The following is a 13,075-nucleotide window of genomic DNA, read 5'->3' on the forward strand; positions in this document are numbered from 1 at the left end:
CCTCGCCTCCGTCCACCGAGCAGTGTGCAGCTCATCGGTAAAGTGGGGGTACAGTACTTGCCACCTCTTCCAGTGCGTCTGGCCAACGTGGAAGAGGAGGCCACATTCACTCTCGATCGGCTCTCTAAAGCCCCACCCCGCCACTTTAGTTGAGGCCCTTCCACCGTCAATTACTGAGGACAAGCACTTGCATGGCTGCGCTTTCAGCTGTCTTTACTTTCTACAATGACGAACATTAGCAAAAGGACAATAACAACAGCACAAACCCACGTGAACACATTTTACTTTGGGAATATAAGATCGACTCTCACCGTTTACCCAAATGTCTGGGCGTGAGAATCCACGAGGTTCCACGAGGTTCACCCCGTAATTGTCCACCCACCACCACCCCCACTCACCACCCCCACTCACCACCCCCCACCACCACCCCCCACTACCCCCCACTCACCACCACCCACCACCACCCCCCCCCACTCACCACCCCCCCCTCACCACCCACTCACCCCCCCCCACCACCACCCCCCACTACCCCCCACTCACCACCACCCACCACCACCCCCCCCCACTCACCACCCCACCTCACCACCCACTCACCCCCCCCACTCACCACCCCCCACCACCACCCCCCACTACCCCCCACTCACCACCACCCACCACCACCACCCCCCCCACTCACCACCCCCCCTCACCACCCACTCACCCCCCCCCCCACTCACCACCACCCACCCACCACCACCCCCCCACCACCACCACCCACTCACCACCCACTCACTCACCACCACCACCCCCCACTCACCACCCCCCCTCACCACCCACTCACTCACCACCACCCCCCACCCCCCCCTCTCCCGCAGGGGTGGGTGGTGTTGGGGGGGGGACCTCGCTTCACCATTGGTGGCACGGCCACGAGAGGGCGGCTTCGCTCGGGGAGATATTTCACCGGGACGGGAGGCGTTTGAAGTTTGTCAGCCGCTCACTGAGCAGAACAAAGGGGCCACGTTTGACCCGCTAATGGGCCCCGTTGTCAGCGTGCGGCAATCCAACAAAGTCACCTCCACGAGGGACATTGCAGTCACACTCCCGGCTCGCGAAACTGTCAGCTCTCGCTCTCTCTCGCTCGCACGTGTCTCACTCGCACGCGTGTCTCGGCATAGCCGCTAAGCAGATCGCCCGCACCGCTGCTGTGCTTATCATTGCACGTGGCTCCATCATTGCCCGTAGACGAGGCGTGACGAGAGGCTGTCTTAACGAGGACCGAATCAATGGTGCCATTGCCATGAACTAAGTTATTTAGCGACAACAACGACAAGTAAGGGTGGGTGCGTGACTCGGGTGGTTGCTGTGGCGAGCCGAGGTTCGGGAGCTCCCTCGCTTCGCTTCTCTTCCAGCTGAAGGCTGCGAAGGGGAAGCGCTCGGCTCGGCTGCCTCCAGCCTGAACGGTCGCAGCCCACGACTCGTGGCGTGCGTGCCCCTCGCGCTGCGTCCGCTTCAAAGCAGCGCTGCTCTGTCAACTCGAATTTGGCAGCCAGCCACGGCGGTGGACGACCACCATCGAGCACCGCGTGTCGCATCAGCGACGTGCCACTTGGACGAGACGACAGCGACCATCCCTTGCTCGGCGTGCGTCAAAGGCGACGCAGCCTCGTGGCACCGCGCGCACCTCTCTCGACATACGCCGCAGCGGCAGCGTCTCTCCGTCGGCAGGCAGACGCGATAAGCCTCGCAACAGCGGAGAGGCGAGATGACGGACAAGTACGAGAAATTGCGCAAGATCGGCGAGGGCTCGTACGGGGTGGTGTTCAAGTGCCGGAGCCGGGACAGCGGGAAGATCGTGGCCGTCAAGATGTTCGTCGAGTCGGAAGACGACCCGGTGATCAAGAAAATTGCGATGCGCGAAATCAGAATGCTCAAGGTAGGCTTTGTTCTCTTCGCACATTTGTCGAGAAAGATCGCCCTCCCCCCACGTGAACAGCCTTGGCAGACTGTTGGGGCGAGTTCTGTTCACGAGTAGCACCTGTGCAGGTGGGTGCGGAACACGAGGGGGTGGGTAGGTGGGTGGGCAGCACCACGCCCGGCCGCCTTTGTCTCCCCGGTGGCGATGTTTACACACCGCACCAGGTACTCAATTTGTATTCACACACCCACACACACAGCGCGCTAGGTGTTTACCCGATAATATATCGACTTGAGCGCATCACCGCACGCACCCGTGTACGTGTTCCCCTTAAGGGGGTATCAGTGGCAATTCGACTCGCACGGACGACGGGACTGTGCCACACGTGCCTGTATACCTTGACAGCACCCTACGTGGTTTGGTAGCGGCTTGCGCCGGCAGTCTTCGGGGGGTGGCGGAGTTGCCAGGGGGCCGGTGGGCTGTCTGGCCACACCACCACCACCACTGCGATGAGCGCCTGCTGGTGACGAGTGGGTCCAGTTCAGACAGCGTGCGCCACTGATGGGCTATAGCCGTGGCCCGGAATCGACGTTCAGATAAGCCGGGTTAATAGTGCAGTGCACTAACCACTCCACCACCGCCCCCCCCCCCTCATTAAATGTATGATGACATGAATACGTAAATGCAGGCACTGTTAACGTGATCACAGTTTTGCGCCGTTATGCCTCGTGACACCGTGGAGAGAGATTGTTGAGGTCGTCCGATTGCGAGGCTGCTTACGCTGCGACCACGTGGCGTGGCAGCGGCGTGATGAGACGTCCTCCTCCTCCTCGTCATCTTCTTCTTCTTGTGGAGTGCGATATAAATAAAACAGCATTGCACAGCAGCAGATATTTTTTTTTTCCTCGAAGGTGGACTGTTGTTGTTTTGTTTGAACGTGTTATTGTTTTGGGTTAGGGTACCGAATTATATTGTGATATCATAATGATTTTGATGAAATTATGTATTTAAGCAAGTGAAGCTTCAGAGAGTCTCAAGCCTTGATCAGGTTTTTATTGCATGCCTCTGTGTGTCCGTAGATCGACTCAGAAGGGAGCGGTGGTGTAGCGGTTAGCGCGCTGCGATACGAACCTGGCGACCCGGGTTCGATTCTCGCTCGCGGGCAACACCAGCGACGATTATCTGAACCGGTTCTGGGCCTCCCCTAGGTCGACTCAGCCTCAAATGAGTACCTGGTGCGATGTGTAAGCATCGCCGCTAGGGAGACAAAGGCGGCCGGGCGTGGTGTTGGCCACCCACCTCCTCGTGTGCCGTGCCTGCCTGCATAGGTGCTCACTGACAGAACTTTCCCCAAATAGTCTACGTCTGCAGGGGTCACGTTGTATTTGTCTTATCTGTGGACTGTAGTGTGTGTGTTCTCTGTGTACTTATTATAACAGTATTTTATTTAAAAGAGAGAGCCTCACTGAGTATTCCGACTCTTTTTCAAGAGAGTCCCGTTCATGTTTGTGTCTTATTCTATGACTGTCCCTGTGTTTGGGTGTATGTGTGTGTATGTATTGACGTGTGTTTACTTGTATGAAGTATCTGTGTGTGTCTCTATGAAATCTGATTCTGTCCTGATGATCTCCTCGGTCGACTCAGCCTTAAATCAGTACCTGTACCTGGTGTGTCAACACCAGCGACGATTATCTGATCTTTGTCTTTGTGCATATTGGAACAGATTTAAGCAATGTCTATGCTCTGGACGATCATGAGAAAAACAGCCAATTCGTGTGCCGAGCTGACGTCTCGGTGATTGAGATGGCCGTCCACAAGAGGCTGGGTTGGATATGGGGTTCGGGTTTGGGAATCTTCTCAAATGCTATCAGGCGGACAGCTTCCTGTGGATGTGGTGTCTACCTGAATCTGAATCATGTCTATAGACCACGTGTACGTGTACAGCTATCGTGTCAGTCCACTGCTGGATGAAGGCCTCCCTCCCCGCGCCGTGTGAGTCGTTGGGGCTTATTTGAACACCAACTTCACCACACTGGTTTTCCTTTAATTTAAAATGCCCTCTCTAAGTGTGTGTGGGGGGGGGAGCGGTAGTGCAGCGGTTATCACGCTTGATTCCTGGTCACGGCTAACACCAGTGACGATAATTATCTGAACCGGTTCTGGGCCTCCACTAGGTCGACTCAGCCTCAAATGAGTATCTGATGCGGTGTGTAAACATCGCCACTAGAGAGACAAAGGCGGCCGGGCGTGGTGCTGGCCACTCACCCCCTCGTGCGCCGTGCCGGTCTTCACATGTGCTCGCTAACAGCACTTTCCCCAAAAGTTTGTTATGGATACACGGGGGTCTTTGTGTATTTGTGTGTGCGCACACATCGGCTTCATGCGATGAAATGGGCAAAGCATGTACGAGTGTTTTAATTGATCATTAATCCGTGTTATTGTCATATGTTTTACGAAATTCATAGCACAAACCTGAGATTTTAAATCAATCAAACCTCAGATAAACACAACTCTCCACGTACACAAACAAGTAAGCATCCGCTGCAGTTCGGTAACGCGGTCTAAAGAATCTCAACAGATTGTCACTTTTCGGTTAAATAAAAGGAAAATCAACCCACGCGCGTGAACCACCGCAGCAAGTTCACGCGAAGCCACTCCTGCAGAACGGTGGTGTTGGAGATTTGACGCTTCCACGTTTCAAGCCTCAAAAGTCAAAATGTCATTCCCATTAAAATTAACGAGACAGCCGGTCTAACCACTCCTGATGGATGGCATGTTTTCATTTAAACCCTTGTAAGCCGCTGTAAAAGCCAATGGTGTGCACTGTGTATGACAGTGATCGGGTGGAGCGGTGGGGCAATGGTTAGCGCTCTAGCTATCTGCCCGGTTCATGGCGCTCAAATCATCAGTGGCGATTTCTATTGGATCCGGTTCAGCCACCCCTTCTCCCTACCTTCCCCCAACCTCTTACCAACACCTGCACTCGCCAGCGTGGTGAAGTATGGTCAAGCAACCCCCATGACCAAGAGGCGTTGGGATAGGCCTTCAACTAGTCGTGGATTGACACAGGACTGAAAGTCTAGTATAACGTTACTTTTGTAATAATTAAAAAGACAGATTATTGGCGTTGGCTATGAGCATGAATAATCGAACTCGGGTCACCAGGTTCGTAGGGTAGCGTGCTCACCGCTACACTACCGCTAAACATAGTATACACACACACACACCCCTATGTGCTCTAAATTCTATACATTTCATGTAACATGCCCGCTGCCAATTAAACATCTTTGTTATGACTACCACGATAATACAGCACACGCGAGTGTGGCAAGTGTGTAACAAACGCCCCTTCTTGCCCCCCTATAGACAAAGGCACGCTAATAACGAGTCATTGTCCACAACATCGGTATCGGATGGCAGGTGCATTTTCACACAATCGCTGTCTCCTCAGAGATTCAATTGAATTATTGGGTATCAAGCTCGTGATGGAGATGCAAATGTTGTGCATTGACGGCTCGGGGTGGGGAGAAAAAAGGTACCCATCTGATTTTATATTCATCGGCATGTTGACTCACACTGCAGCCTGCCCTATGACATAGCCACGATAAACTACCAAGGGTCCATGGTTAACCCGAGGAACGCCTCAATGAGTCCCAATACTTTCGCAGGAGGCTCCTGCAATGGGCTGTGGACCCGATTGCATCCATGAGTGGCAACGCTTTTCAGCGGATTTATTTCGGGTAAGGCCGATTGGCGACCTGGCCAACACGGCGGAGCTTGTTGTTCGGTTTTTCAGGGGAATGATGCGTAAACAAATTCAGTGAAATGTTATATCAGAATGAGAATCTTTATTTATCCTGGAGAAATCCGATGAGCTATGAAGCGCTTTTTTTTTTAACAAATGTTCAGTAGGGGCAGGTCAGAAAGTTATAGCAACAACGAATACAAAAACAGCAGGAGTGCAAAGTATAGGAAAAGCAAGCCTCTCACTAAACATTATTGATTAAACTAAAACTGTCAACTATGTTTTATTTTACCAGGTAAAGCCCACTCAGCTATTCGTTATTTTTCAGAAGCGACCTGGCCACAAATGATAGCTCAACGAAGTTGCAAATCATGTTGGCAATGTATAGCAGCCAAATAATTGATTGTAAACATAATCAATAATAATAATAATACATCATCAACAACCAGGACTACAGTATGCACAATGGCAACCCAGCAAGCCACATCCACAGCTCACATCAGTGATGAGTGACATCCAAACCAATCGTGCTCGTGCCACCCTGCACCCAGCCGGCACTGAGGAGCAACAGCAGCAGCAGCAGCACGCGGAAGTTTTGCAAACCCCGCGACAACCTGCGGCTCCGTCGCCACATGCGGCCTCTTCAAGGACCGTTTCGTGAGATGTTTTTTAGAATTAAGGACCACCGTCTTCTTCTTGGTTCTTTCGGTACAGTCACGTAGAAGGGAAATAATAATAAAGTAAAACATAATACAATACAATTCTCACGACGTTTCGGCCACAACGCAAGCAGCCGTCCTCAGGTGAAGAACAGGTCTGTCTTTTTTCGGTAAAGTCGCGTGTCTTTCCGACAGACCTGTTCTTCACCTGAGGACGGCTGCTTGCGTTGTGGCCGAAACGTCGTGAGAATTGTATTTTATAATGTTTTATTTTTATTATTTTATTATTTCTCTTCTACGTGACTATACCGAAAGAACCAAGAAGATGAATCCCTGCAGTCACGAAAGCTTTCAATCGAAATTTGACCACCGTCCTATTCTTTGGGTCTTTCGGTAAAGTCGCGTAGATGGTTCAAAGGAAATAACAAAAAAATAACAAACTTTGACGTTTCGATCGCAACACAACGACCGCTTGTGTTGCGATCGAAACGTCGTAGTTTTTGGTTATTTTCTTTGAACCTATCTACGCGACTTTACCGAAAGACCCAAAGAAAATGAATTGCTGCAGTCACGAAAGCTTTAAGTCAAGACCACCGTCTTGTATTCGCGTGCATTGCGGCTCATCAAATATTGAGGTTTTGTTGACCGAATTCCAAAAAAAAAGGCTCTTGTTATCTTGGTTTGCCGACCCCTGCCCATGACTGGCACAGCAGCGGCGTATTGACACGGGGATGTATATTATGAAATATTTATCTCATAGCCACGTGTGGAAAATTACCAGCAATGACATCATCATTAGCAGGCGGCCTTCGTGCTCTGCATCTCACCTGGGCCACAGCAAGTGGCGGCAGCGTCTCGCTGGGTGCCACCCTTCCCACGGGGCCGAAGCGCCGCAGGGCATTACTTGACGCGACGACCGGCTATTACATAAGCAGAGCCCACGTGCGTGGTGAACAACACGGCAATGCACACAGCCCTCTGCTCAGTCAGCTGAGAGCACAACACTTGGTCATTTCGTGCAACGATACAGCTTCCATGCTAATTGGCGGTGTTGCGGTCATGTCCTTGCTCATGTAGCCCAGGTCCCAGAGGGCCGCGATGTTCCACGCCGCCACTGGTTATTGCGGCAGCGATGTTAACGGGCTTGCAGGTCAAAACCGTGTTACATAACAGTCGGGGTGTATGTTCGTCAGTTGTCATCATCATCGCCGTCGTCATCATGCCCGATGTTGCTGAGTGTCTCAAAGGACCATTTCATCCTGATTAATTATCGTCAATACTAACGTTTTAAAAATACTTATATAGTAACATACGGTGCCTGATGAATGCATGTGACCAAGACTGACTGCTGTAAAGTCTAAGGGTGCTTGAGATGGGCGGGAAATGGGAAATGTAGCACAAATATAGTGGAGCTTCTTGCCGATAGCTAGACATTTGCAACATATTGAATGTTTTTACTCAAGGGGTTTGTTCAGCCTCTAGTTATACATTTGCTTTAAATGTTGCATCTTGCACTTAAAACTAAATTATAAACTATTTTTATCATTACCAAGTAAGGCCCACTGAGCTATACAGCTCAACGAAGTGGCTTGTCATCATCACGTGGACATCGATAGCAGCCTGTTGATTCTAAACGTGGAGGGAAGACCCGGAGAAAAATCCACGCGACCACAGGGAGAACATTAAAACTCCAAATATACAGCAGCAGCAGGCGTCAGGGTTGGGATCGAACCCCCGACCTCCTGCACACCAGGCGAGGTAGTTAACATCTTTCCACTGCGGCACCTAGGTAACATAGTCAACGTCTCGCCACTTACTAAGTACGTCGCATGATCCCCATCAGTGTTGTTGAGACGCCTGTTGAGTATTTTGATAACAGGGTAGGCAGAAGGGAAATAATAAAATAATAAAAATACAACATAATAAAATAATTCGGAAAGACAGCGTCTCATTCAGACGCTGTCTTTCCGACAGACTTGTTCTTCACCTGAGGACGGCTGCTTGCGTTGTTGCCGAAACGTCGTGAGAATTGTATTTTATTATGTATTATTTTATTATTTCCCTTCTACATGACTTTACCGAAAGAACCAAGAAGATGAATCCCTGCAGTCACGAAATCTTTAAATCGAAATGTAGGGTAGGCAGAGTCTAGTTTTTCCTCTATCTCTCTCTCACAACCATACACCTAAATCTCAGCACAGATAAGTTTGGCTCGCTGAAGAGTGCTAAGAAAACGAAACAACCAAATTTATTGTTGACCCATTGCTAACGGCTCTACGAACGGCGGCAAAAAGACTTGTCGCCTTACATATTATTCTTTACCTTTCACGCTGAATCTATTTGTATTCCACTCTCGATGCATGCACGGGCATATTGTGTGTCGTGTGTAATGACTCATGTCATCGTTGTCACATTGCGCGTGTCGTGAGTGTCATACAGAATGACTCACTCCGCACAAACATCGAGGAAAACAGGGGACTTGAAGAAAAAATCCTCCGTGCGTTCTGCGGACATTTGCCAGTTGCGTTCAGTGTTTACGCGATCGAACCCAAAGCAAACCTCGATTATGGATGACATTGGTCGCGAAAGCATCCGTGTTTAACCGCGTTCAGTCACCTACGCATGTAAGCACATCACACGGAACGTGTCACCGCGTCTCCCTTCATGTCTAATTTGATGATGAATTGTCGCTTACGGAAAGGGAGACGCAGCGGCTTGTTACCTCTGGCTTACATTGCGCCGCCGTCGTTGGAGGTTGTAAGGCGAGCCGACCCTGCGTGTGCCTGCAATGCGGTGGGTCGGTGTTCGTACATTTGCGCGAGTACAGCGGCTAGCGGCGCTGTGCTTACGAAACCCCGGTGACTGAGTTAGATTCCCGCTCACGCCCCACTATCGGTGGGGAATATTCTGTGTTTGGGTCGACTCAGCCCTAAGTGAGTAAGGGCGGCGGTGTGTAAACGTCAGCAGCGGGGAGACAAAGGTGGCCGGGCGTGGTTCTGGCTACGCACCGCCTTGTGTGCCGTGGCGGTCTTCATCGGTGTTCACGAACAGCACTTGCCCCAACAGTCTGAAAGAGCGACTTTGTCTTTGTATGTCCAGTACTGTATATAGTCCACATGTATTCAAGCTGTGTCGCAAGCTTAGACATTATCTGCCTAATACGTAGGAATAAATGCAATAGATCATTTTGTGTATGCAACCTCGCATTTTGGCGTATGCGCTGTTTTACATGCTTATTACGACTAATGCTCATGCACATTCTTGATTGACTGAAAACTGAACGCTTTCGTCTTGAAATAGAAACAATAGCCGACGTTTTGGGCAATGGGCCGACCTATTATATCTGTTTTTCATTTTAATGTGTGGAGTAGTTATTTACGCTCCTGCACCACTGTCAATGTCGTATCACTAAAAAAGCAGTGCTATGTTTGTCTGATGCATTCTCGCATCACGGCCTCGGTGGGCTGCAATGTTGACTTCTGGCACCAGTACGTACAACTGTAACAAACACGAACACACACAAAAGATTAAAATTTGGGCCTCAAAATATCATGAGCTGGAGGTTGATTAAATTCACCGATAGGGCAGAGTCCGTCAAAGGTATTTAAAATTGCTTCAAGTACATTATCACGGTAAATGTAAACAACATAATACACTCTTCTCATAATTATCAGTGGACTCAGAAATTGTCCTCGCCTGGAGTGAGTGCAGAGAGTGAGCAAAGCCTGCCGCCGGTTATTTTGAGCATAAACAAATCTCTTTAGAGTTTAGACGATCCTCATGAATCGAGTAAATCTATAGGTTGTATCTTCGCAATGGAGAAACAATGAAAGCGTGAACTCCAACTGAATTTAATCACAAGCTCAGTCTAAAGGCAAAGGTTGACGTTCATTGGATTTCGTTTTGTTGTGCGGATATGACCCCCCGATGTCTCGATCACCGACAATGGGGAGAATCGGCGGGGCGATGTGCTGCGGATGTTTCAGCAAGGGCACGAGTCTGGCCACGCATCTTTTGTTTTCCTAAAAAAAAAACACCGATTTCAAAAGTGTGCCATTTGCACTTCGTAAATTTGCCAGAATCGAACTGAACAAAATTTTAAGGGCAAAAAAAAAACCTCACAGCAATCATCACGAACACCCGCTTGATTGACCCATGGTGATGGTTAATTATTACCTTGATTATTCCTGCAGTGCTTTCAGAATAAATAAAAAAAACTCCAGAAAAGCTAGCTCAGGATGTAATAAGTCAAGGGCCTTCTTTAATATTAACCGAACAAGCTGTGGCCGATGTGATGTGATAACCCAGCAGTGACAGAGGTCGCGGTATGAAGCGGGCAGCCAGCCCCCCTCTGAGTGTGAGGCCTGCGTATGTTGCGTCGCGCGCGGCCACCGCCGTACGCTCGTGCCGCCAATTCGCCTGGTGGACGTCGCACTTTGTTCAACTTCACCCGAGGCGCGCGCGTGTTTGGCGCTGAGATTTTGAAGCGCAACACGAAATTGGTGCCACGCGTTCACGCCCCCGTGAATGTCAGATATCGCGGCACCAGACTGGTCTGTCACTCCGCCACGCGCGCGCGCGCATATACATTGATCACTTTGCACGTGCCAATTGAGAGTGGCTATACACGGGTCTTCATTTTTGTATTACTTTTGTGTTTATTTCACGAGTCAATCGAATGAAACGTGCGCGTCTATTCACAGTTGTTGATTCCCTTTGAAATGTGGCACCCACTAACAGCCCGGCTAATCACAGTTATTCCATCAAGTGCGTTTTCCGCCCCTTTCCCTCCCTCGTGAAGAAGGCACTGCACGTGAGACGAATGTTCTCTTGGCGTGAAGGAGCGTCTTGTTCACGCAGCACGTGTCACTCTCGTAGTGCGTGTGACATGGGAACGTGTCAAGGCGCTGATTGGTCGATTGTACTTGGCTGTCACGCTCACAACACCTGCGTCGATTCATGCGCGTGGGAAAAAAAAAGATTTATAATTCGTGCAAATTATTGTGCTCATGTTGCTCGTGGGGGTGAACAAATGAGACGGAAGGAACACGGGAAAAACACAAACGAGACGGACGGTGAACATGGCCCGCAAAGTGATCGATTCTCAAATCAGATCGTGGATCGTGGCGGTTCACATCGAACCGATGGGCACGTGTTCACTCATTGCGTCTCTCGCATCGAAAGATCCCACGGCAATTATTAACAGCGCTGCGGCTTGCAACGTGCTGCCTGTGAAAGATGCGATGTAAAAATTGACGATGATGATTGTGACGATGTGAACGATAATGACGATGACCACGTAGATGATGTTGGTCGTGTTTATAGTTAATGTGCGTGCAGCCCACAGTAGTGCGCAACGCAGTGGTGGTGCACGGCAGTGTGCGCGAGCAATTACTAAGCAGAGACGGTCTGTGCGAGGACACACCAGGGCCCGGCATTACTCGGAGTGAATGTCTCTTCCCGTTCCTCACGCGCGCGATGCTGCTGAGAGCCCCGTGCTGCCTGCACGTCGCAAGAAGAGGAGAGGGAACAGCGGGATTCCATCTCTTCGTGTCATAAATTCCCGCGAAAATTTAATTTCCAAACAAGATATACGATTATGCACAAGTACAGCCAAACACACGTCCACGTGTACGTCAGTGCATGCCTGTGTGTTTGTGCTAGGGGAGTGGTGGCGCAGCGGTTAGCGCGCTGCGCTAGTGCATGCCTGTGTGTGTGTGCTAGGGGAGTGGTGGCGCAGCGGTTAGCGCGCTGCGCTACGATCCTCGCGCCCCGAGTTCGATTCCCGCTCGCGGCGACCACCAGCGATGATTATCTGAACTGGTCCTGGGCCTCGCCTAGGTCGACTCAGCCTCAAATGAGTACATGGTGCGATGTGTAAACATCGCCACTGGGGAGACAAAGGTGGTCGGGCGTGGTGCTGGCCACCCACCCCCTCGTGTGTCGTGCTCCTACAGTGTGTTGAAGGCTACAAGGGGGATCTTTGTCTTTGGACAACAATTCTATCGGTACAGGACCGGTGGTGGTGTGGTGGTTAAGCCACTGCAATAAAATCCAGGCCACCGACGTGCTTGATGTGTTTGTTTGCTGAACGTGGTCACACCGATGGGAAAGCACATTCGGGTTTTGGCGTGGGCCTTCTTTAGGTTAACTCGGTATAAAATGGAAATCCCGGCACAATTAAAATAATTCTCACTTATCACTGCCAAAGAGAAGCATGTTTTGGTGGAAAAAGCGGAATCCACTCAGCTACCACCCCGGATGATGTGCAATGGCTTACAACATTACAAACGCAATTGTCGCAGTGCTGCGTTTTTAAATACCATTTACAAAAAAACTAAGATTACAATGATACCTATTGAGACATTGCCTGGCAGCGCTCACGACCCAGACAGATTCACCATCTCATTGCGATAGCCTGAGACGCATCCATGTATGCGTTGAACATTTGTTGGGGAGTGGTGGCGCAGTGGGTTAAAACAATGCCCTACAAACCCAGCAACGTGAGTTCGATTCCAGACCACAGCCAACGTTTGTGGCGAGCGATATCTGAATCATTTCCTGGGCCTCCCTTAGATAGACTCAGCCTTTGATTGCTCCCGTTTCAGTAAACATCAGCACTGGGGAAGAGACCAAGGTGGCCGGGAGTGGTGCTGGCCCCCATCATCACCCCTTCTGCGCCGTGTCAGCCTGACTGAACGGGTGCTCGAGAACAGCCCTTGCTCCCACTGGGCTGTGTGTCTACACGGGGGGGGGGGGCGGGGGGGAGATCTTCGT

At 50.5% G+C, this 13,075-nt stretch overlaps 1 protein-coding gene across 1 annotated transcript in view; it reads left to right on the top strand.

The window, feature by feature from the left end:
* The first annotated feature begins 959 nt into the window (after positions 1–959).
* The window catches only part of LOC144723469 (cyclin-dependent kinase-like 1), a 43,531-nt gene continuing 31,415 nt past the window's right edge, over positions 960–13,075 (top strand). Inside the window, exon 1 of the mRNA XM_078602247.1 lies at positions 960–1,912. Within this exon, the coding sequence (XP_078458373.1) occupies positions 1,742–1,912 (171 nt within the window). The 5' untranslated portion in view covers positions 960–1,741. The remainder of the gene's footprint in view (positions 1,913–13,075) is intronic.

Source organism: Lampetra planeri, chromosome 18 (assembly GCF_965212315.1).
Source record: "Lampetra planeri chromosome 18, kcLamPlan1.2.h2, whole genome shotgun sequence".
NCBI lineage: Eukaryota > Metazoa > Chordata > Hyperoartia > Petromyzontiformes > Petromyzontidae > Lampetra > Lampetra planeri.